Source organism: Ovis aries, chromosome 22 (assembly GCF_016772045.2).
Source record: "Ovis aries strain OAR_USU_Benz2616 breed Rambouillet chromosome 22, ARS-UI_Ramb_v3.0, whole genome shotgun sequence".
NCBI lineage: Eukaryota > Metazoa > Chordata > Mammalia > Artiodactyla > Bovidae > Ovis > Ovis aries.
This window is the reverse complement of record NC_056075.1, coordinates 17,160,987-17,186,202: the sequence shown is the minus strand read 5'-3', so window position 1 is coordinate 17,186,202 and position 25,216 is coordinate 17,160,987. Positions and strand designations below refer to the sequence as shown.

Genomic DNA, 25,216 nt, shown 5'->3' with positions numbered 1-25,216 from the left:
CAAATCTCTTTTCCTAATTTGTGGGGTTTAAATTTTAATATTATCAAGTTAATTATTCTACTTCTTTATAATTTATACTTTTTGTGCTTTAAGAAATACTTTCCTGTCCGAGATTAAGATATCCATTTAAAGTTTTGCATTTCAAAGCAGAAGTAGAGACACAGATGTAGAGAGCAAATGTATGGATACCAAGGAGGGGAGTGGGGCGGGAGGAGGAATTGGGAGATTGGGATTGACATATGTATGCTATGGATGCTATGTATAAAATAGATAACGAATGAGACTCTGCTGTATAGCGCCGGGAACTCTACTTGATGCTCTGTTGCCACCTAAATGGGAAGGAAATCCCACAGAGAGGGGATATATGTATACATACAGCTGATTCACTTTGCAGTACAGTAGAAACACAATACTGTAAAGCAACTATACTCCAATAAAAATTAATTTTAAAAATAGAGTTTTGCATTTCACGGGTAATCTTCATTACACATGGAATTTGTTTCTTTTGTGAAGTCTGAATCTAATTTTACATCATTCAAAATGTTCTACAATTCTCTCCATTAAGTTTTGTACATGTTTTGTTAAACATATTCCTGTGTATTTAAGAGTTTTTATTGCTACTGTAAGGTGTATCTTTGCTAAATTACATTTTTAGTGGGTTTTCATTGGTGTATAGAATGCTATTTATTTTTTGTCTCTAATTTTTCCTCCTTTTTCAAACATACAGAAAATGAGAAAGACTGTTAAAATCAACCCTCTAGATTAAGTAATTAACATTTTGCCACATTTGTTTAATCTATTTCTTTTCTTTTTTCGGCTAAAATATCTCAGTGTAAATTATAGCACCATGACACTTCACTCTTAAATAAATACTTCAGCATGAATCTCCAAATACTATGGACACATTCACAGTGCCATAATCACAGACCACAAAATTAACAATTTCCCAACATATCTATAATTCAATTATCAATATACTTAATATTCTAATATCCAAATTTTACCAACTGCTGCTGTTTTTCCACCAATTACTGTTCATATTTTTTCAGATTTTTTCCCATTATAAGTTATTACAAGACATGGATAAAGTTCCCTGTGTTATACAGTAGGAACGTTGTTTATTGATTTTCTATATAGTAGCTTATATCTGCTAATCTCAAATGCCTAATTTACTCCTCCTCCATTCCCTTTCCCCTTTGGTACTGGTAAATTTGTTTTCTATGTCCATGAGTCTTATTTCTGTTTTTAAAATAAGCTCCTTTCTATCTTTTTTTCAGATCCCACATGTAAGTGGTATCATATATATTTTTTTCATCTTATTTTACTGAGAACAAGTTTTACATAAGACGGCCAAATGATAGCTTTACGCAATTCTAGAAAACTGCTACTGATTACAGCCTGGAAATTCCTAGCAAATCAAGGGATGTACGTGTATGAGCACATAAATGCACAGCTCTCTTTTTTAAGACTTTGAAATGCATTTCCTAAGTTGAAGATGGTATCATTTGTCTTTTTCCTTCTCACTTACGACACGATTATCATGTAGTGTGATAATCTCTTGGTCCATCTATGTTGCTGCAAATGGAATTACTTCATTATTTTTTATGGCCGAGTGTATATATACACTACCACATCTTCTTTATCCATTAGATGCATACTTAGGTTCCTTCCATGCCTTGCTATTATAAATACTGCTGCTATGAACACTGGGACACATGTATCTTTTTGAATTAAGAGTTTTCTCTGGATATATGCCAAGCAGTGCAACTGCTGGATCATATAATAACACTATTTTCAGTTGTTTTAAGAAACTTCCATACTATTCTTCATAGTGACTACACCAATTTACATTCCCATCAACAGTGTATGAAGGTTCCCTTTTCTCCACACCCTCTCCAGCATTTTCTATTTGTAGACTTGTTAATGATGGCTACTCTGATTGGAGTGAGGTGATACTTCATAGTAGTTTTGATTTGCATTTCTCTAACATATAACAGCCATGAAATTAAAAGACGCTTAACTCCTTGGAAGCAAAGTTATGACCAACCTAGATAGCATATTCAAAAGCAGAGATATTACTTTGCCAACAAAGGTCCATCTAGTCAAGGCTATAGTTTTTCCAGCGGTCATGTATGGTTTTGAGAGTTGGAATGTAAAGAAAGCTGAGCGCTGAAGAATTGATGCTTTTGAACTGTGGTGTTGGAGAAGACTCTTGAGAGTCCCTTGGACTGCAAGGGGATCCAACCAGTCCATCCTAAAGGAGATCAGTCCTGGGTGTTCATTGAAAGGACTGATGCTAAAGCTGAAACTCCAATACTTTGGCCACCTCATGAGAAGAGTTGACTCATTGGAAAAGACCCTGATGCTGGGGAGGGATTGGGGGCAGGAGAAGGGGACGACAGAGATGGCTGGATGGCATCACCGACTCGATGGATACGAGTTTGAGTGAACTCCAGGAGTTGGTGACGGACAGGGAGGCCTGGCGTGCTGTGATTCATGGGGTCACAAAGAGTCAGACACGACTGAGTGACTGAACTGAACTGAACATGTAACAATATTGAACATCTGTCTCTTGATGTAATTGTTGGCCACTTGTATGTCTTCTTTGGAGAAATGTCTATTTAAGTCTAAAAATGATGGCTTTTTTAAGAGATCAAAATGTAACAGAAAAATAGTTGCACTTCCTAGCCAGTAGTCCCACATTTCATATTTCTCTGACTGGTTCCTCTGGTGCTATTTAACTTGTTTCTCTATTCCTCATATTTCTCGTAAAAAAACAAAGTCTTAATTTGATTCAGGTAATACATTTTTGACAAGGGTATTTCAAACACGTAGTGCTGTGTATTTCATGTTGTATCACATTAGGGGGCAATAATATTTGCCTATCCTTTATCAATGTTTTAGTTTCCTATTGCTGCTGGAACAAATTATCACAGATTTAGTGGCTCCAGACAATACAAATTTATTATCTCAGAGTTTTGTAGCTTAGAAGCCTAGATTGTCTCATGATACAAATGGACTTATTTACAGTGGTGTTAGCTATTTATTGGAGAAGGCAGTGGCAACCCACTCCAGTACTCTTGCCTGGAAAATCCCACAGGCAGAGGAGCCTGGTAGGCTGCCGTCTATGGGGTCGCTAAGAGTCGGTCACGACTGAGCGACTTTCACTTTCACCTTTCACTTTCATGCATTGGAGAAGGAAATGGCAATCCACTTGGGGAGCCTGCTGGGCTGCTATCTATGGGGTCGCACAGAGTCGGACACGACTGCAGTGACTTAGCAGTAGCTATTTATTCCAGGTTTCACAAGGCTAATACCAAGGTTTAGGCCAGCTGGGTTCTCACCAGCAGACTCTGAGAAGAATCTGCTTCCACTGTCATCTAGATGGTTGGCAGAATCTAATATCTCATGGTTACAGAACTGAGGTCTTGTTTCCTCACTGGCTGTCAGTTCAGGCCCATCTCAGCATCTCTCCAATCTTCACAGGTGGACTGTTAAATCACAGAGCCAGCAACTACATGCTGAGTCCCTCTCATGCCTGGAATTCCTCTGATTTCTCCTGCTATTGCAAAAGCGACCTTTCTTTTGCTCTTAGTTGGAAAGTTTTCTCTGCTTGTAAAGGCTCATACAATTAAATTAGGTCCACCCAGATAATCAACCATAATCTCCCCGTTTTAAACAAGGTACATTACATTTTCATAGGTCCTGGGCATTAGGAAGTAGACATTTTTAGGGAGCCATTATTCTGCCTACCGCACTTAATAAGATTAAGCTGGATCACTAAGTCAAGGTGGTAACAACTAGATTTCTCTATTATAGAGGTACAATTTTCCTTTTAAAATAAAAAAGTAGCTATTTATTCTTAAAAGTGGATATTATCTTCAGCAAATTTATTACGTGTGCAGGTGGCACTAGCGGTAAAGAATCTGCCTGCCAATGCAAGAGACATAAGAGAATGGGTTCAATCCCTGGGCTGGGAAGATCTCCTGGAGGAGGGCACGGCAACGCACTCCAGTATTCTTGTCTGGAGAATCCCATGGACAGAGGAGCCTAGAGGACTATAGTCCATAAGAGCGCAAAGAGTCAAACATGACTGAAGCTACTTAGCGTGGTCAGCATGCACAGTTAGCTGTAGATTCTCTTATGTTTTCCACATAGACAAATGAATTTTCTGCAAACATGGACAGTTTGTCTCTTCTATTCCAATTCTAATTTTCTTCTTTCGTTTCTTCTTTCTGGCTTAAGGCATTGGCTCTTACCGGTAGAGATGATAGCAGGCATTTTCAAGTTGTTGAGATTAATGGGAAAACTGATGTTTAGCTACTAAGTACAATGTTTGTGTAGGAGTCTATGAGGAAACTGATTTCTGATAGTGATCATTATACCAAACAGTTTCAGAGCCACACAGATAATCAGGCACTGAATCAAATCAAGGGATAGTTTATAAGGAACTGGTTTTTCAGAACGTTGGAAAGCTGGAGACAGAGAATTTGCTCAGGGACACCTAGGCACTGGCTCTATTTCTTCTCTTGAAGGATGATATACCCTTATTGACCTTGAATTGGGTTTAAGAACTAGAGGAGTCCAACATTTGTAAACATTCCCTTAAATGGAAGTGCATTTACCATGAACATATTAATTTTTCTGGGGTGGTAATGTAAACCTTGCCTATTTTGTACAGGTTTTTTGGTTTGGTTTGTTTTTTGTTTTGTTCTTAGCTCTTGCAAAATCCTACTCTATGTGGACATGTCACAAGAAGTTTAATATTCCCAAACCCCCACCATAGTACCAGAGTCCAGGAAAAACCAACACAAAATTTGCTTCACTGTGCTGTGCTTCCTGCCCTGTGCTCTGCCCGACTTCTGTATATTTCTGCATTCCTGGCTAATTAACTCTGAAACTCCCTCTAATTATCCAGTGGGTGTGTAGGTGTCCTCATCTCTCCTCCCATTCCCGCAATTCTACAATTGACCTAAAACACTTCTTTTCAAAGCAGTTTGCATCAGCAGAAAAATCCAAAGTACTGAATATTTTAAATCAGTTTAAAGAAGTTCTCTTCTAATTCTAGGATGCGGAAAGCTTTCATCATGAATGAGCACTGAAATTATTAAGTGCCTTTTGGGCATTTATTAAGAGAAGCATATTTTTTCCTTCCTTAATTCTGTTAATGTGGTAAATTATATTAATAGATTCCTTAATTAGATTATCTCCATTACCTAGAAATAAACCCTACGAGATTATGATGTGCAATTATATATTTATATATAACATATTGCTTTTTTTGATTTATTGAAATTTTATTGGGGGGTAATAGAGGGATAAAAAATTAAGAGGTACAGACTATTATGTATAAAATGAACTACAAGGATATGTTGTACAACCGAGGGAATATAGTCAGTATTTTATGACAACTACGAGTGAGTGAGAGTCACTCAGTTGTATCCAAGTCTTTGTGACCCCATGGACTGTAGCCTGCCAGGCTCCTTTGTCCATGGGATTCTCCAAGCAAGAGTACTGGTGTGCTGTGCTGTGCAGTGGGTTACCATTTCCTTTTCAACCCACTCCAGTATTCTTGCCTGGAGAATAACTATAAATGGAACATAACCTTTAAAAGTTGTAAATCACCATACTATACACCTGTAAATCTTTTACAAACACTGTATATCAAATATACTTCAAGTAAAAAAAAAATTAAGAAGGGGAAAATTTTTGTCTACAGATAGTTTTAAAAAAATTAAGACAGATTTAAAGCAGCAAAACGTTAACTTATCATAGAAAATGCAATATTCAAATAGAAACCAAGTACCTGGAAGACTAAATCTGGAATCTCTGTATCATAAAGGGGCATTTGCTGCAGAAGGAAAACATCTAATTGACCAGCATTTCTAAGTTGCAATAGCTGGAAACGTTTACTCTTTTTCATTTCCTCTTCAGAAGCAAAGTTAAATTCATCTTGCAACTGTTCAAGACGAAAATACTTTGGGATATCCTGTCCTTTATGTTTTATGTACTGTAAAACACAAATAATGTAAAGTCTTTACTTAAAATAATTTTTTTTAATTCAAGACCTCAAAACTGTTGAAACTGTGAGATATGAGAATTGCAACATAAATAGGAAATGGAACAACTGAATCTGTAATAGAAAATCTGAAAAAAATAAATGCAGAATCTAGCCTACATAGATTCTCAACCTTTTCCTGGTTGGTCATGATTTATATAGAAAATGAAAACATGTTACTGTACAATGGACTAACAGATGATGCTTTTTATATCTGGTTGCTGTATGAGCTGAGAGAAGTTCAATAGTTTTATGTACAAGTAATCAGTTCAGCATGTCAGTTGGGAAGCTATGATCTGAGGAAACTTAACTGCAATAATCTATGCACCGCTTTATTCACTAAATGCAAACGTGAGTACACAGAACATGAGAGGCAAAGTGCTAGTGCCATAAGAGACAGATTTACTAGCGTAGTTCCACAGGGAAAGATAAAGCACATGGGCAAAGGACTACAGTAAAGGCAGAATGATAGATCCATTTGCTGCTGTTCAGTCGTGTCTGACTCTTTTCGATCCCATGGACTGCAGCATGCCAAGCTTCCCTGTCTTTCACCATCTCTGGGAGCTTGCTCAAACTCTATCTTATAGATAGATCCAAAAGTTATTAAAAAAAAAAAAAAAGAACAGGAAGGCAAGAAAAGAAAAGCCCATATCTAACTGAAGTTGTTGCAGGGAGAAGTCAATTTTGACTCCATGTTGAAACTGTTTCTTTGACTTGCTTTCCGTTGATATTGTTATTATAATCACACATAATGGCCTGCCTCAAAGAACCCTGCCCCTTTGCTGGACTTAAGCTAAACTGCCTTTGTTCATAACCCTGAACACCTGGCTGGCAGGAAGAAAGAAATTAACACATCCCCCTGCTTGAGGCTTGCCATTCCAGGAGATACTTGCAAGATTAAATGGCCTTTTTACTTTGTTTCCTTATGTCCACCACCCCATCTCTGATCCATAAAAGAAACTGGCATCCAGATGCTGACAAGATGGTAATTTGAGATGTTAGTCTGCCATCTTCTCCATCAGCTGGCTTTCCAAATAAAGCCATATTCCTTGCCTCAACACCTTATCTGCCCGATTCACTGGCCTATCCTGTGCGGAAGCAGAGGGAGCTTGGACTCAGTAACAAGGTTGCCAAGGAAGTATTTACCAGACTTGCAGGGTGGGTAAGATAGCTGATATAGGTGCCCTTCTAAGCAGAGGGAATGGCATGGATAAAAGTATGAAGAAAGCATTTTGGGAGCACACAGAGCAGTTCAGTTGGCTATGAGCAGGAGTAGGAGAAGTGAATAGAGTCTTTGAGGGAAGGAGGATGTCTCTGAATCATCTTTAAAGTCCTCAGCAATTAATAATATGGCTGGTACTCAGTAGACATACAACTGATGTCAACCTGGAGATTATTCTGCTGGACGCACCAAGCAAGGGCTGCTAAACAGTGGTGGAGCGGAGTACCAATCATTTTCCCAGCTGTTGAATTTCTAACTGCCTCATAATACTGTAAACTGGCTGAAAACTCTGTCTTTTTTTACTTTTAATGACTCTCAGTGCCTAGAAAAATACACTGCAAACTATGGAGGAGCATAAGAGTTTAGAGCTTAATAAATATATTTACAGTACAGATATTTTGCTACAACTTACCGTAATAAATTCCATTAAATCAGAACATTCTGGGTTATTTGGGTCAATTCTGACCTCATTGGCCCATTCAAAAAGCTTCTGTGCATTAATAAGCCATGGAATTTCAGGAACACCTCTTGCATCTACATTCCTTAACACACTAACATAAGGAAAAATACGTTGTGAATTTGTATGTAATATACAGGTGATACATCTGTTATATGGGGTAGAACCGACCCATTACAGGTATTTGAAGATTAAGCTTATCCATCCTCTGCATTTAAGGATAAAACAGAAGGCTCAGATGTGCTATCTTCTCTGGTTCTTCTCACATTCTAACTGTATGATAGTTTTTTGATAAATGTCTACCTCTCCCTTAAGAGACAAAGGTCTTAAGGGTAAAGTCCATAAATATTCCTCTTTGCTATCTAAAATACACAATATGAAAAGAATCTTTCAGTTCAGTTCAGTCGCTCAGTCGTGTCCGACTCTCTGCGACCCCATGAATTGCAGCACGCCAGGCCTCCCTGTCCATCACGAACTCCCGGAGTTCACTCAGATTCACGTCCATCGAGTCAGTGATGCCATCCAGACATCTCATCCTCTGTCGTCCCCTTCTCCTCCTGCCCCCAATCCCTCCCAGCATCAAAGTCTTTGAATCTTTAGGCTATATCTTTATAGCTGAAACACAATACAGATTATGTAATACAATTAACTGGGAAGTATGAGTCAGAAGAATATCTTTGTTTGGTCCTATGAGGCCATATCTTTAGAAGTTGGAGAGCTATGAAAGACAGGCTAGAGTGTACTCTTAAATGCGTTCTTAGGTCGATTCAGTCATGTCTGACTCTGTGCAACCCTATGGACTGCAGCCTGCCAAGCTCCTCTGTCCATGGGATTCTCCAGGCAAGACACTGGAATGGGTTGCCATGCCCTCCTCCAGGGGATCTTCCTGATTGACCTCTCTTATTGTCTACCTGCGCTGGCAGGCAGGTTCTTTACCACTAGCACACCTGGGAGTGCAATCTTAGTGACCTCAACTACAGGCAAAGTGCAGAGGAAATTCAACCCAAACAGAAAGGGTTTCTTTTCAGCCATCAATTATACCAGTTACTTAATCTCTCTCTTCATCGGTAATTCATTTCACCTTGTGGAATTAGAACGCTTCAGACTGAAAGATTTCTAAGATCCTTTCTATGTAGTACTCAAGGAAAATTCCAGTCTATAAACTAGGATTTCAATAATACAGTCTGACTCAGATTCTACAATGTCAGCCCAAACATGGACACACATTTTACACTGTCCACTTTCCATCAGTATCTATTCATATTTTTTATGATGAATCTGAGAGAGTCAATTGTTGGGTAGGTTGATAAGAAGTCTGGGGTCCCCAAGGAGGAGATAGGGGTCTGGGGTTCTCAAAGGGGAGAAAAGAACAAACTTTTTTTTCTACATTCCTTAGTCTTAGTCACATAAAACTTATCCCATTACAGCCTTTTTTTTTTTTTCCTTTAAGCCCAGAGCTAATGATAACACAACAAAACAACTCATCTTAAACTCTGTACTAAGTAAGCATTATATTTTGGAGCCCCAAAAATAAAGTCTGACACTGTTTCCACTGTTTCCCCATCTATTTTCCATGAAGTGATGGGACCGGATGCCATGATCTTCGTTTTTGGAATGTTGAGCTTTAAGCCAACTTTTTCGCTCTCCTCTTTCACTTTCATTGAAAGGCTTTTTAGTTCTTCCTCACTGCGTGCTGCAGTCCATGGGGTCACAAAGAGCTGGATATGACTGAGTGACTGACTGATGACAACCCATTTTTCTCCTAAAATGCCCTGGCTCCAGGTTTCTAAGATGACCTGATTTACTTAGCAAAACAGGCATATCCATCAAAATTACATTTCTGTGTGTACTGCGATTTCTGTCTCATTCTCTGCTTTGGAAAGATATTTCCTCTTCTCTAGAACCATAGCTATTGTCTTCTGTTCTGGTTCAATATCATCCTGACTCTGAAGGAGTTCATGTGCTAACTGCTTCAGTTGTGTCCGACTCTTTGGGACTCCATGGACTGTAGCCCACCAGGCTCCTCTGTCCATGGAATTCTCCAGGCAAGAATACTGGAGTGGGTTGCCATTTCCTCCTCCAGGGGATCTTCCTAACCCAGGGATCAAACCCAAGTCTCTTGCCTTGCCTGTATTGGCAGGTGGCTTCTTTATCTCATATCCTTTCTAATACCTTCTGGCTCTTTTCCTATGAATTTCATCACTTCCTTTTAGAAGATAAGTACTGCCCCCAGTTTTTAAGAACTCCATACTTTGATTCTGTTCTCTCTCTTATTTTCAGCCACTTCTTAATGTCAAGCTTTCTGATGAGTAATCTACATCCACTTCCTGTTTCTTCAACATCAATTGCTGAGTACTACTGACATTGGTTTAGTTTTTTCTCTAAAACTCTTTATTATTTACCAAGAAGACCACTTGGGAAGAGGTCAAGGCAACCCTCCTTCAAGACTGAAGCAACTTAGCACTCATGTATGCAAGAAGACCACTTATGAACTTTTGCTATGATTCTGGCTATATGCCACAAGTTTTGTAGATAGTGTTCTCATTGTTATTTTAAAAATAGTCTCTAATTTCAGTTTTGATTTCCTATTTAATCCACATTATTTATAGGAATTTTTTTAAATGTTATTATTTTACTTTAAAAATAGGAATTTTTTAAAAGGAGTTTTAGGATCACCGCAAAATTGGTATAAAGTACAGTTTCCACATACACAGCCTACCTCACTATCAACATCCTGCATCAGAGTTATAACTTACTATGTTTGTTGCCAATAAAAGAGTTGCACTTGTTATAATCCATGGACCTATACTAGCCCATCATTAGCACTCAAAATCCATAATTTACACTAAGGTTTACTCTTGGTGTCCTATATTATACGGATTTTTGTCAAACATATAATGGCATGTATCCACAATTACAGTACCATACAGAGTAGTTACACTGCCCTAAAAATCCTGTGTGCTCTGCCTATTCATCCCTCCCTTTTCCTAATTCCTGGTGAACAATGACATTTTTACTGTCTCCCTAGTTTTTCCTTTTCCATAATGTCATATAGTTGGATCTAGCCTGTTTTTTAAAAAATACGTGTTTAAAAAAATAAATAAATAAAAATAAAAATATGTGTTCAGATGGGGAGGGAAAAGGCTATCCTTTTATTATCATTCATTAATTTCTTTAATGATGAGATCTTTTGGCCCTTCATATGTGTCATCTTACTCAAACACAGCACAGTATAGAAGCCAGCATTATCACCATTTTTATAGAATTCTACTGTACTTCTAGTAATACTGTTTGTGGATAGGGTCTAGAAGTCAACTCCAATTTCTCTAGGAAGTTGTGGGATATAGATGAAATTTCTATGTCTGGCAATTTCTTCCAACAAATTGATAATGCAAAAAATCTTTTTTTTTTTTTACATAATCCAGAATGACTGGGAGAGATAAAGGTCCCAGAAATCAAATCCTTGGGAGTCTTGGCCTTTGCCTACACAGTCTAAGGACTGTGCAACTGCCTCTGTCATCATCCATGTAGCTGTAATCCTAAACATTGAAAAGACACATTCTCTTACACATAAAGACACGTGGTTATAAATAAAATAAATATTTTATATATTTACAAGCACAAATAAAAATAAAGCAATATCCAAGTAAACTAAACTGTTCCTACCATTTATCTAGAGTTTCCCTTTGGTAGGCTTTGTGTGATGCTTTGCTGAGGACTGGCATCATTTTTCAAGCATAAAGTTTATTACCTGCAGAAAGCAGATCGTAACGACTGTGACAGAGGTGTCAGAGGAACACCCTTTTCATCTAAGGCCCATGATAGAGAATAGCTTAGTTTTCCTGATGTCAAAAGACAAAGTTCTTCAGTCCCATTTTCCTCAAGAAGAAAGGGCACATCTGTTTAAAAACGGCATTAAAAGCATATGAATATTTGAGCACATTACAGTTTTTTCCCCTTTTACGTGTTCCTGGAACCCCAGAAATACAAAGTTTATGCTGACTGCAGGCTCTCTTCTTACAGCTCTCCCTCAACTCCTACCTAAAATCCCTCAAGGTAGACTGTTTCAAACAGACTACAAACAAGAGGGGAGAGAATTTATCTGAACACATTTTCTAACCATTCTTTCTGGGAGTGGCTGCCAGCAAGGAAAAAAACCACTGGCAGCAAAAAAAGGCTTTCCAATGTGGTTCAGTAGTAAAGAATCTGCCTGCCAATGTAAGATCAGGAGATGTGGGTTTGATCCCCGACAGGAGGTACAGGGGTGGGGAGAAAGATCCCCTGCAGCAGGAAATGGCAGCACACTTCAGCATTCTTGCCTGGGAAACTCCATGGTGGGCTGCAAGTCCATAGGGTCACAAAGAATCTGACACAACTAGCAACTGAGCGCGCATGCCAGCAGAAAAAGAGCTGCTGTTTGGCTCCTTTCCTACATTCTTCCATTTCTTCCCTCTCCTTATCTTCTTTCTCAGTCTCCAGAGAGCTCAGTGATATTTCTTGAAACTTCTGCCAAGTACTTAGTGCATCCTAAATTTTTCCAAGTCTTTTCTCCTGGGTCTCCACAACCTGCTTCTCTGCTTCATCTGGACTTTATCTAAGCAGACGACATCCCTCCCTCATTTTCTCTACTTTCCTTGTTCCTTTGCCTGCTTATTTCCTTCTCTCTCCTTGCTCACTCATTCATACTCCCTTTCTTTTTACCAGATGGACACAGCAATTACAACACCCCAAGGAAGGCGAGAGAGAAGGGACCTGTGGGAGAAGAGCAAGGACAGCATTCCGGCAGACATGCTAACTTAAACTGCAGGAGGAGGAAAATCAATTGAAAGGCAGTAAAAAAAAGTCCCTTCTTCTTTCCTCTCTCTCTTATCTCTGTTCTATCTCCTCTTCCTTCCTCCCCTTTTCAGTTCAAAGATGAATCAACATGTCCTGGAACATCTTCAGGCTTTACTAAAGGTCAGACCATCTGGTGGGCTTCCCTGGTGGCTCAGCTGATAAAGAATCCACCTGCCATGCGGGAGACCCGGGTTCGATCCCTGTAGAATGGAATGGCCTGGAGAATTCCATGGATTGTATAGTCCATGCGGTTGCAAAGAGTCGGACATGACTGAGAGACTTTCACTTCACTTCAAAGATCAGGTAGGGGCACAGCAATCTCCCCACTTAGGTGTGGAGCTCACATTATACAAAGCACAGTGCTCTTGTCCCAGATGCCCTAGGAAAAGCAAAGGAGCTTGTCCCAAAGTTTAGATTTCCCAAAGATTTGATTCAAGTCAAAGTTTTAAAAATTACTTTACTCTCGGGAAGAACTTAATTAGTTTTAAACTAACACTGTAAATACAGGATTCCTTTTAAATGTTTAATTGTGGTAAAGGTCACATAATGTAAAATGTACTATTTCAACAACATTTAACTGTACATTGGGCTTCCCTGGTGGCTCAGAGGTTAAAGCATTTGCCCACAATGCGGGAGACCCGGGTTCGATCCCTGGGTCGGGAAGATCCCCTGGAGAAGGAAATGGCAACCCGCTCCAGTATTCTTGCCTGGGAAATCCCATGGACGCAGGAGCCTGTTGGCCTACAGTCCACGGGGTCGCAAAGAGTCGGACACGTCTGAGCGACTTCACTTCACTGACTGTACATTTCAGTGGCACTAAGCACGTTCACACTGTTGTGCAATTCTCACCATCTCCCGAATTTTTCACTTTCCTAAACTGAATCTCTGTCCCCACCGAACACTATATCCTCATTCTCCCTTCCCACCCCATAACCCACCACCTCCAGCCCCTGGCATCTACCAACATATTTTGTGACTCTATGAATAGGATTCTTTACTCGTATGAATGACCCAGGGTCATTTAGGATATAGAACTCATGAAGGAAATAGGAGGGAAGACATATTTTTAATAAACTTACTGCTTCCCACTTCTCCATATGCAGGTATGACCAGTTTATCAGAGCTAAATTCTAGATATTCCAAAATAGTTTTGCTTTTCAACTCTGTGCTGTTAGGTAAGGGTAAATATAGTTTTGCCAATAAGCACGTCCTTTTACTTATTTCATAAACCTAAATGTAAAAGAAATGATTGATAACTCACTGAAAGTACAAAATAGAAAAAAACTAAAACAAAGATCATCACTAACATAATTCTTTTAAAAATACTAGAATGTAAAATAGGTATTTCTCTAGAGCCTCTGATCCACATGATAAAATTAGGTAATCTTATGTGTTTAAAAGTATAGTGCCTTTCACTGGTTTCAAAGAAAATCAATTGAATAAAAGGATTAGAAATATAGTTCTGGGAATTCAGTACATATAACACAATACCCAAAGAACTTACTTTTGTGCAGCACTTTAAAAGTCCTTTATCTTATTTAAACCTGATAAAAATTACAGGAAATGGCCATTACTCTTCCCATTTTATAAATGAAGAAATGAAATCTCTATATGAAACTTTATTAATTTTTATTAAAAGTGATAGAAACTCAGGTTGAATCGCCTAAGAAAAAGGGAGAATTGTTGGCTCATGGAGTCCAAGGACAGATTAAATAAGCTATGTAGCAGGGAAGGGAGGAAAAGTCCCAGAAGAAGGAATAAGGGAGGCGCTGAGTATGCTGTTCTACAGACATCTACTGATTAGGTCTTATGATTCTGTACGCTGTGTTTTCTACTAGAATTCCATCACTGCCATAAGTACAAACCCAAATTTTTTCAATAGGAAAATCTTATTTTGACTTATACGCTGTTATCAGTGTCTCGGGAAACAGTGATATGTGCTCTAAAGAAAAGAAAATCAAGGAGGGTAAATGCCCCTTAAAAGATAAAAAAGAATGTACCAACCAAAAGGACAGCAGATAACCAGAAGACAGAGAGAAACACAGACAAAGAGACAAGTATTTTCCTGGTCATCTAAATGCTGTTCCTATAACAGTGAATTTAAGCCAACACACTGGTCCCTTTGCCAAAGGCATCGCTAATACAGAAAGGTTTGCAGCAGTTATAGCTAATTATAGCTAATGGATTTTAAGTATTTACATCTCTGAAAAAACTTTCTTATTGTAAATTAGTAAACTGGCTAACTAAAAAGAGACAATGAACTGACAAATATATTCAAATGTTCAGTTGGCATTCTGATTTTACACATCAATCTTGCAGACTTGTTTAGGGTATGTCCATGCATTCTCATGGAACTGTCAAATTCACTTTGGAGGCCAGATCCTGGACAGCAGCAGATGTAAAGGTCGAGAATGACACCTGTAATCTCCCAGGAGACGACCTGTCCCCAGTGGCAGCTATCAACACCTGTGTAGTTGAGATGATGTGTCGAGAATGAAAACAGGCATTATAAGTGGAGAAACTGTAATATTAAAAAAGTCTAAGTAGGGAATTGCAAAAATATATGGGAAAAGAATCAAAGAAGAAGTTCAGTTCAGTTTGGCTGAAGTGAAGAAGGAGTAAAGAAAAATAATAATAAAATTAGAAATGTAGGTTTCTATGTGTTCATCAAGGGCATATAGATTTATTTAGCTATTCATGCAGCTGTTAATGGTGTGAATTGTCCCTAGATAGATTCATTTCTTTTTCTGCCTCTTAGTTTGTTAGGATAATGTACTAATTGATGACGATGAAGGATTCAAAATCTACACTTACCTATTTTGGGAGAGGGGGCGATTTTAAACTTCAAGAAGTTAGATTATGATATCACAATTTATTTTAGGTACAATAGTAGGAAAGTGTAGTCAGTATATTTTCAAAATAAAAATTTCAACAATGTACACCCATGGCTGATTCATGTCAATGTATGGCAAAAACCACTACAATACTGTAATTAGCCTCCAATTAAAATTAATTAATTTAAAAAATTTCAACAGAGGTACACTTAAAAATGATAGTAACTTAATAGCACAGATGAATAAAATGAATACAGCTTTTGATCAAGGATGGCACAAAGTTATTTTAGGCATTGAAAAATAACTGCTTTAGATTTGTAATAATAATCTCCCCATGTCTCAGACTCCCCTCCATACTCATATAACACAAATCTTTACTCCTCCTAACTTTTCTTTCAGGTTTAGGTTCAAGTTTAACTCTTCCATTAGCCATCAAGACTTGTTGTCTAGACTCTATTATTGTTTCTAATTTGTCTTCATTATCATATTTTCTTCTTTTAGTGCTGGGATTCTTATGATGGGGTCTTTGGGAAGGGATCAGGGGTCTGCTACATGTGTTTCTTCATCAGATTCTTTAAAAAATTTTTTTAAAAGATGAACAAATATATCAAAAGACTGAAATCACCAAGCCAAGGCTGGGGCAATTTGAAGAAATTATTCAACACTAACAATTGCTACACTACTCATAGTTTAAACAACCTTCTTTCACCTCTTGCACCTCACTAATAAATAAATAATGCTGCATGTCTAGGGTTGGCAAGAATTATGGCAGGAAAGAAGTATTTAGAACAACTGCAAATCAAATAATTTTGTACTTAAAGCATAAAAGACTACTGATGAATTTTAAGTATATTATTTATAAATATTAATATCTTAATATAAAAAACTTATAATAGTAACTGACAAGAAATTTTTAATTATGTATTGTATAAAATAATATACAAAATTAAATGACAATGGCATACCTCCAAGCAAATTGTTTCAGGCCAATATATTAACTGAATATTGAAAATTTGCTGAAACATGACTTTAAAATCAAACTGTAGAGGAGATACTGAAGTGCAAGAAACTTGTTTATCGTTGTATAAGATTTTAATAAAATATTTAAGCTTTTGAATTTTGGCTCTCCTCTTTTGTTCATACCTAAAAATTAAATAAACCTTTAAGAGACCCTTGTAAAGCAAAACAGATTTAAAATATTATTCTTTTCAAAATATACCTCAATATATTAAAATATGGTAATTTTAGAGGACAAATGCTATTTTTAAGCCCAATAACATTTGCCTATCCTTTATCTACAGATAAGAAATTTCGCCTATCAAGAAATTTCCTTAAAAAGACGTTAACTCAAAAACAGAAAAAGAACTAAAATTAAAGTACCATAAATCATTCAACTATTTATTTTACTAAATTAGAACTTAAAGAGATTATAACACACCCATTATAAGATGTTTTATGAGAGGAAAAAACTGAGGGACTTAGGAATGGGGGCGAGGGAGCTTGCATCAAGAATTCAAAAATATTTTCAAACTTTTAAAACACACACACACACACACACACACACACACACACATTATGTTCTCAATAACCTCAAGCAGGTGACTCTAAGACAACAGCCTTGCTGTGTCCTCTTAAAGATCTTTGTGAATCTCTTTAGGCTTTAGGTTATATATTCTTTTTTTCTAGGACATTGTTTCTTTGAACCCAAAGATCAGAGGCCAGCCAGAAAGGTTAACTTCTTGGGGCTACTATGACAACACTTGTTGGGGAAAAAATGGATCCATTCAATAATATGAACTCCTAAGGCATCCATTCATTCATTCTCTCAACCAACACTTATTGACTATCTTCTCAGATACAAGTCAATTGACCTAATGATAGTTAAGATTTGACCTTGATTTTCAGAAGGTAAAAGACTAGCTGGAAGATAAGCCATAGGCTGAAACATAAAATTCCCTTCTGTTCTCCACCCTGATCATCCAGCATAGCTGCCCAGCTTCTCTATAATCTTCTCAAAGGGGTATGGGACAAAAGATTACTTATTCTTCCTATCTCCCTGGTGGTCTTTTTTTACCTTCCTCCCAATTACCTTTAAAGAAATATTAATAGTTTCATAAAATATGTCCCTTACGTTGCCCTCTGAAAGTAGTTTAAATAATGAGCTTATCTACTGATTATGAGAATCTGTTAATTCGGGATTATATTCATCTTCACGAAATCTTGCCTTTTCGCACCTGTAAACTCTTTTTAATGTTCCCTTAATCCATGTACTCCTTTTATCTCTCTCTTTGACATAAGCATATTATTCTTTTCTAAAGACTCAATTCTTACTCAACTGGACATTTTCAGTGGATAATGACAGCAATGCCCCATGACAGCAATAGCTGTGAAAAGATATAAAGCATTTAATTTCCTTTTGCCTTGACTTCCTCTAAGTTTTAGCTTAGCCTTTCCAGCCAAAATATCTTCTTCCTTCTTTTTCTCCTCTTTATTTCCAACTTCCATTTTATGGCTGTTCTCTTATCCTTATTTAGACGGTCCCTTGATGGACGTGGATCTGAGTGAACTCCGGGAGTTGGTGATGGACAGGGTGGCCTGGCGTGCTGTGATTCATGGGGTCACAAAGAGTTGGACACGACTGAGTGACTGAACTGAACTTTGTGGGCATCTTACACAAGAAATTATCTTGGGCCCCTTTTTGGAAGTAGGTGTAGAGCAAATAAAACATTGCTTCACTGCTCTACTTCTCTAGTCAGAAAGAAGGTAATGATCATTTTGCCTTTGTGTTTGCCACTCTTTATGTTCATTTAAAAGTTTAACCACTTATTCATTCATTTAATGAGCATGAATATTTATTGGACACCCAGTATCTTCCAACACTACACTAAATGGTGCACATTCACAGTACTCAAAGATGAGCTGGTACCACATGTTTCATGGGACAGAGGTTGGAAAGTTGTAGCTAGTTCAGGGCTCTAAGTTGCTACATCCTCTTTAACGGAGATGAGATCCAAAGGCTTAGAGATGGGAGAAATGGGCATCAGCATGATATCTGTTATGCATGGATTTCCTAGGAGTAGAAAGAAAACCTTAAAGGTCAAGGAAGAAGTCACAAGTGGGAAAGAAAGAAGCTTGTATTGTCCAAGTAAAAAAATTTTCCAGAAGGTCCTTTCTAATCAGAATATTTTCTATGAAAGCCAGGAGATCCTTCAACAAGCAAGGATGACCATATAATCACAGTGGCTTTATAGTCCATCTATTTACACCTGAACAAAAATTACTACCATAGCAAAATAAAAACCAATCATCACACCAAACTGGTTTATGTCCCACCTCAGTCATAAACTAGAAGCTCAATACCCATCTTTAAAATGAGGATAATATCATAGAACTATGGTAGCAATTTAAAGTGCAAATTTATTTTTTAAACCCAGCAATCAGGAAATCTAACATTATTAAAGAAACAATACAGTAACCAGATAACATATAATGAAGAAAAATAATCTGAAAATGCTTAAAATAATTTTGAAGATGCTTACAGTGAACATCTAGATAAGTTTGTTAATTCTTCTGTGAAAGAAAGTTGTGGTATCATGGTAATTGGATTTACTATTTCAACATCCGTTTCTTCAAATTCTGAAGCTAAACATGAGAAGCTCTAGAAACAGAAAAATAAGTAATTTATAATGTAAGTTCACTGTTTAGGACAATTATTCTTAAAATTAAACTTTTTTATGTGTCATTTTGTTGGGTAACTATTACAAATATCAAGATTTCCTATTCTATCACTATTCTATCAAACAAATATTATAACCAGTTAGGATGAGTTGAATGTTATTTTGCAGTGTAAATACCTCCTGTTTCTTCCTGTTCTTAAATGCTTTTCCTTCAGTTTTCTTCTCAGTCCCAGACATTTTTGACAATTCTTGTTTTTGTTCATCACATTTATTCATTTTTAACCTAATTAATAAAAAATAGATTTAAAGCAGAAATATGGAATTATTTGAGTTGTTAGAGATCTTGCCAATACACTACACACATACATCCCAATTTCTTACATTAAATAATTTTACCTCCCAAGGAATTTATCAGTATGATACACATACATGTATATGCATATAAATATAAAATTTCATAAGCTTGTTCTCAGTTTTCACAGATTTCTCCCTACTTATTAAATACTACCAGGGAAGCCCAGTTAATTTACTGTTAGTATTTTTACACCCTTTCTAAGGATATTAAGAAACCTCTCTGATGAGAATGAGGAACCAATGGGGATGGAAGATATAAATTTAAGGGCATAACCCATGCTTCCTCTCATTTTTTTAAATTTAAATTTTTGGCCACAACAGGTAGCATGTAGGATCTTAGTTCCTCAACCAGGGACTGAACTCACACCCCTTGCATGGTTAAGCGTGGAGTCTTAACCCCTGGACCACCAAGCAAGTGGCAGTCCAAGTGGACCAAGCAAGTCCCTCTCATATTTCTTAAGCTGTGAACATGAGCATGTGTAAGGGCAAGACACTATAGCAACAGTAAGTGGTAAGTCAGTTATACTCCTTGGGGTTTATGCGTAAACAGTAAGGATTTCATGACATTACCACCAATACAGTGACTGCCGCCGCCACCAGCACCACTGACGACGACTACTACTGTATTACTATTATTTCTACAACCATTACCACCAGCATCACTAACGACTACTACAACTACTACTGCTACTACTAGCTACCTCAAACACCGTGCTTATTAAGTACATGCCAGGCAATGTTCTAAGTACTTTACACGTATTAACTCACTTAATTCTCACAGCAACCCTATGAAGTAGGTTACTATTATTCCTCTTCCATTAGTAGTCCAGCAAAACCCCAGTTATCTGGAACACTTTCAGATGGCAGGCGTTTACACTTTTCAGTACAAAGTTTAGTCTTTAAATTTTAATCTTTAAAAAGGAGATTCTTTGATATTATATGCTGCTCTGTTGGGAACAGAAAATGGTGCAGTTGCTCTGGAAAACAGTTGTCTTAAAGCCATAACTACTGTTTATATATTCAAGACACAAGTTCTTTGTTGACTACATCAAGCAGTTGACTGACTTCTGGATTTTTTCCCAGTTTCTGTTAATTCCCAGTGATTAGTGGGCAGCTCCTCAGAAGACCTATAAGAACAAACAGCAGCCACTCACCTCTGAAACTGTAACTTTACTGAAGTGCTTGTAAACCCTTGTCGTTGTCGAAGGGATTTTATCTGTTTCCAAGTCCGTAATATACTGTGTAGTAGGGAAAAGTCCTTTTCCTTTTCTAACTCATAGAGTTGTTTTGTATCACTACAACAATAATGTTAGATTAAAAATACACTAGTGAACTGGGCATATACCCAGAGAAAACTAGAATTCAAAAAGACACATGCACCCCAATGTTCACTGTGGTACTATTTACGATAGCCAGGACATGGAAACAGCCTAAATCTATCAACAGAGGAATGGATAAAGCAGATGCGGTACACATATACAATGGAGTATTACTGTCACAAAAGGAGTGAAATCTGTAGAGACATGGATGGACTGAGAGACAAAACAAGTCTCACATAGGAACGCATATATTAATATATGGAATTTGAAAAAATATGGTATAGGCAATCTATTTAGAAACCAGAAATAGAGATACAGGTGTACAGAACAAACATATGTATACCAAAGGGGAAAGGAGGGTGGGTGGGATGAATTGGGATATTGGAATTGACATACACACACTATTGATACTGTGTATAAAATAGATAACAAGGAACTACTGCAGAGCACAGGAAAATCTACTCAGTGCTCTGCAGTGAAGGAAATCCAAAAGAGGAGAGATATAATATTATATATGTATATATAGATATAGATATAGACACGATTCCCTTTTCTGTACAGTAGAAACTAACACACAACATTGTAAAGCAACCAAACTCCAGTAAAAATGAAAAAAATAAAAAACCACCATGTTAGTGGATTAGAGCTACAAGTCATTACAAATGGCTTCAAACAATTTATTGCACTAACTCTTCTGGGCTCCCCACCTCATTTTTTTTTTTTTTCATTTCACTCACATCTTCATATAGAGAATGAAATTCCATTTAGAGATTTATGCATCTTTAAGATTTTTCACTATTCAAAAGTACTCTACTAAAATCCACGTATTTCCAGGTTTTCTTGACATTCTGCAGTATATTTATCATACTTTTTTCAGATTAACAATCAGAACTACTGCTTCAAATTTAGAAGTACTTTGCCTGATGGGGTAGTGAGCATACTACTTGAGTATCAAAGTAATATAATCCAGTCTATATAAAAATGGATTGGTTAACCCATTTAGATATATTTAGGTTTAACTTCACCATTTTCTTTTGTGGTTTCTCCTTGTCTCATGTTTCTCTGTTCCGTTTTCTCTCTTTTTTTTTTTGCCTTCTTTTGGATCGGTTGAGTATTTTTTATTATCTCATTTTCCTCTTGATTTGGAAACTATATCTTTTTATTCTCTTTCTTTAGAGGTTATAAGTTAAAATTTAAGTCCTTGATTTACTAAAGTCTTAATCGCCAATGCAAATATCTTTAATTACTCTTACCCTTCTCCATTCTTTACTCCATTCTAAAAATTTTATATTTTAACTCTGTTTTTTTAATTGAAGTATAGTTGATTTATAATATTGTGCCAACCTCTGCTGTACTGCAAAGTAACTCAGTTTTACACGTATATACATTCTTTTTAAAATATTCTTTCCCAATATGGTTTATCCCAAGAAATTGTATTCAGTTCCCTGTACTATGAAGTAAGACTTTATTGTTTATCCATTCTAAATGCAATGGTTTGCATCTACCAACCCCGAATTCCCAGCCCCTTCCTCTCCTTCCCCACTTGGCAACCACAAGTCTGATCACTACATCTGTGAGTTTGCTTGTTTTGTGGATACGTTCATTTTAGATTCCATATAGAAGTGATATCATATGGTATTTGTTTTTCTCTGACTTACTTCACTCAGTATGACAATCTAGTTTCATCCATGAAACGGCAAATGACATCATTTTTAATGGCTGAGTAGTATTCCATTGTATATATGGACCACATCCTTCCTTATCCATTCATCTGTCGATGGACATTTATTATAGGTTATTTCCATGTTTTGGCTATTGTGAATAGTTCTACTATGAACATAGGGGTGCATGCATCTTTTTGAATTATAGCTTTACCCAGGTATACACCTAGAAGTGGGATTGCTGGATCATGTGGTAATTCTATTTTTAGTTTTCTGAGGAACCTCCATCCTGTTTTCCATAGTGGATACACCAACATACATTTCCACCAACAGGGTAGGAGGATTCCCTTTTTCCACACTCTCCCCACCATTTGTTACTTGTAGACTTTTTAATGATGGCTACTTTGACTGGTATGAGGTGGTACCTCATTGCAGTTTCAATTTTCATTTCTCTAATAATTAGTGATGTGGAGTATTTTTCATGGGCCTACAGGCCATCTATACACTTTCTTTGGAGAAATTTCTATTTAGGTCTTCTGCCCATTTTTTGATTGGGTTGTTTGGTTTTTTGTTATTGAATTGTACAGGCTATTTATATGTTTTGGAGATTAAGCCCTTGTCAGTCACACCATTGGCAAATACTTTCTCTCATTCCATAAATTGTGTTTTGGGGGTTTTTTGGTTTTGTTTTTGTCTGTTTCCTTTGCTGTACAAAAGTCTGTAGTTTGATTAGGGCCTATTTGTTTACTTTTGGTTTTTTATTTCTATTTGCCTTGGGAGACAGAGCTAAGAAAACACTGGTACAATTTATGTCAGAGAATGTTTTGTCTATGCTCTCTTCTAGGAGTTTTATGGAAGTCTAAGCCATTTTGTGAACTCTCTAATTTTATGCCCTGTAAAACATCATTACATGACTGCTCACTAAGACTTAGCCACATATTTACCACTCTTTTTTGCTCCTTAGTCTTTCCTTACTTCCTCAGCGTTCTTGATGTCAGTAAGTGTTTTTGGCTTTAAGTTTTAGTTAATCTTATCAGTTCAGTTCAGTTCAGTCACTCAGTCGTGTCTGACTCTTTGCAACCCCATGAATCGCAGCACGCCAGGCCTCCCTGTCCATCACCAACCCCCGGAGTTCACTCAGACTCACGTCCATCGAGTTGGTGATACCATCCAGCCATCTCATCCTCTGTCGTCCCCTTTTCCTCCTGCCCCCAATCCCTCCCAGCATCAGAGTCTTTTCCAATGAGTCAACTCTTCGCATGAGGTGGCCAAACTACTGGAGTTTCAGTTTATAAACAACAGTAATTTACTGTTTTGTATATACTGCTGGTTTCTATTCATTCATTCAACTACTATTTACAGAGATAGTTCACTATATGCCAGTACTTGTACAAGGCATATGTCAACCTCCTCAAGTAACAATGTTTATACTGAACAAGTAACAATGTTTATACTGAACTAGGCTATTCTTGGAGAAGGCAGTGGCACCCACTCCAGTACTCTTGCCTGGAAAATCCCATGGACGGAGGAGCCTGGTAGGCTGCAGTCCATGGGGTCACTAAGATTTGGACATGACTGGGCGACTTCACTTTCACTTTTCACTTTCATGCATTGGAAAAGGAAATGGCAACCCGCTCCAATGTTCTTGCCTGGAGAATTCCAGGGATGGGGGAGCCTGGTGGGCTGCCGCCTATGGGGTCGCACAGAATCGGACACGACTGAAGCGACTTAGCAGCAGCAGCAGCAGGCTATTCTAGGAAACCAAATTATTTAACTTGCCTCCAGTGGTTAAGAATTTGTAGAGCCATTTTAGGTCAATGGGCAGGGAGTCAGAGAAATTCTTTAACTATCAAATCACTCAGAGTTGTCATATCTTTGCGCAAGTTTAACTTTCTACCCAATAAGTACCTCCCAGAGAGTTTTCCTGCTTTTGGAGATTCCTAGGCACATAATTATGTATTGTCTTTAAATTATTTTTCCAATTATTTTATACTTTCCTAATTTCTCTTCCTAACTAGTCTATCAGCTAATGATTCCCAAATTGTAGACCATTTTTAAAAATAAGGGTCCTTAACTCTACATACTCACTGAGTATTGCTTCTAGATTAAATTAGTAATATATCTTGTATATATGTGTATGCAGACTAGTTCTCAAACATACAAACACTTGAGATAACCATGATTCAAGTCAATTGAAAGGTATCAGTAAGTTTGTAATAGTTTTTAATCAACATATATTTTTTAAATAAATAGATGATATTAATAAAACCACAACTACTTTCATGTGATACTTCTATTAAATATTTTTACCCAAAAATGTTACAAAAAGTTGGAACCATTTATTTAACTGCCTAAAGACTAGGGATCTTCAGCAGTCTCACTCCTGGGTATATACCAGGAAACAGGAAATCTCTAATTGAAAAAGATATATGCACCCAATGTTCATAGCAGCAGTACCTACAACAGCCAGAAGATGGAAACAAGCCCCAAGGGTCCAACAGATGATTGGTTTAAGATGTATATATCCCCTCACACACACAAATATGGAATATTACTCAGCCATAAAAAAGAATGAACTATTATAACTTGCAACAACATATGGACCCACAGGGACTTCCCAGGTGGCGCTAGTGGCAAAGAACCTGCCTGCCAATGCAGGAGGAAATAAGAAATGCGGGTTTGATCCCTGGGTCAGGAAGATTTCCTTGAAGAAGGGCATAACAACCCACTCTAGTATTCTTGCCTAGAGAATCCCATGGACAGAGGAGCCTAGTGGCTACAGTCCACAGGGTTGCAAA

General features: G+C 37.3%; 1 protein-coding gene across 1 annotated transcript in view; it reads right to left on the bottom strand.

Annotated features, from left to right (window-relative positions):
- LOC101107489 (ectonucleoside triphosphate diphosphohydrolase 1) overlaps window positions 1-25,216 on the bottom strand; it is a 203,407-nt gene that overhangs the window by 47,027 nt on the left and 131,164 nt on the right. Inside the window, exons 18-22 of the mRNA XM_027960446.3 lie at window positions 20,593-20,733; window positions 19,262-19,367; window positions 18,947-19,065; window positions 7,693-7,831; window positions 5,807-6,010 (exon numbers count right to left, since the gene is read on the bottom strand). Coding sequence (XP_027816247.3) covers window positions 5,807-6,010; window positions 7,693-7,831; window positions 18,947-19,065; window positions 19,262-19,367; window positions 20,593-20,733 — 709 coding nt within the window. The remainder of the gene's footprint in view (window positions 1-5,806; window positions 6,011-7,692; window positions 7,832-18,946; window positions 19,066-19,261; window positions 19,368-20,592; window positions 20,734-25,216) is intronic.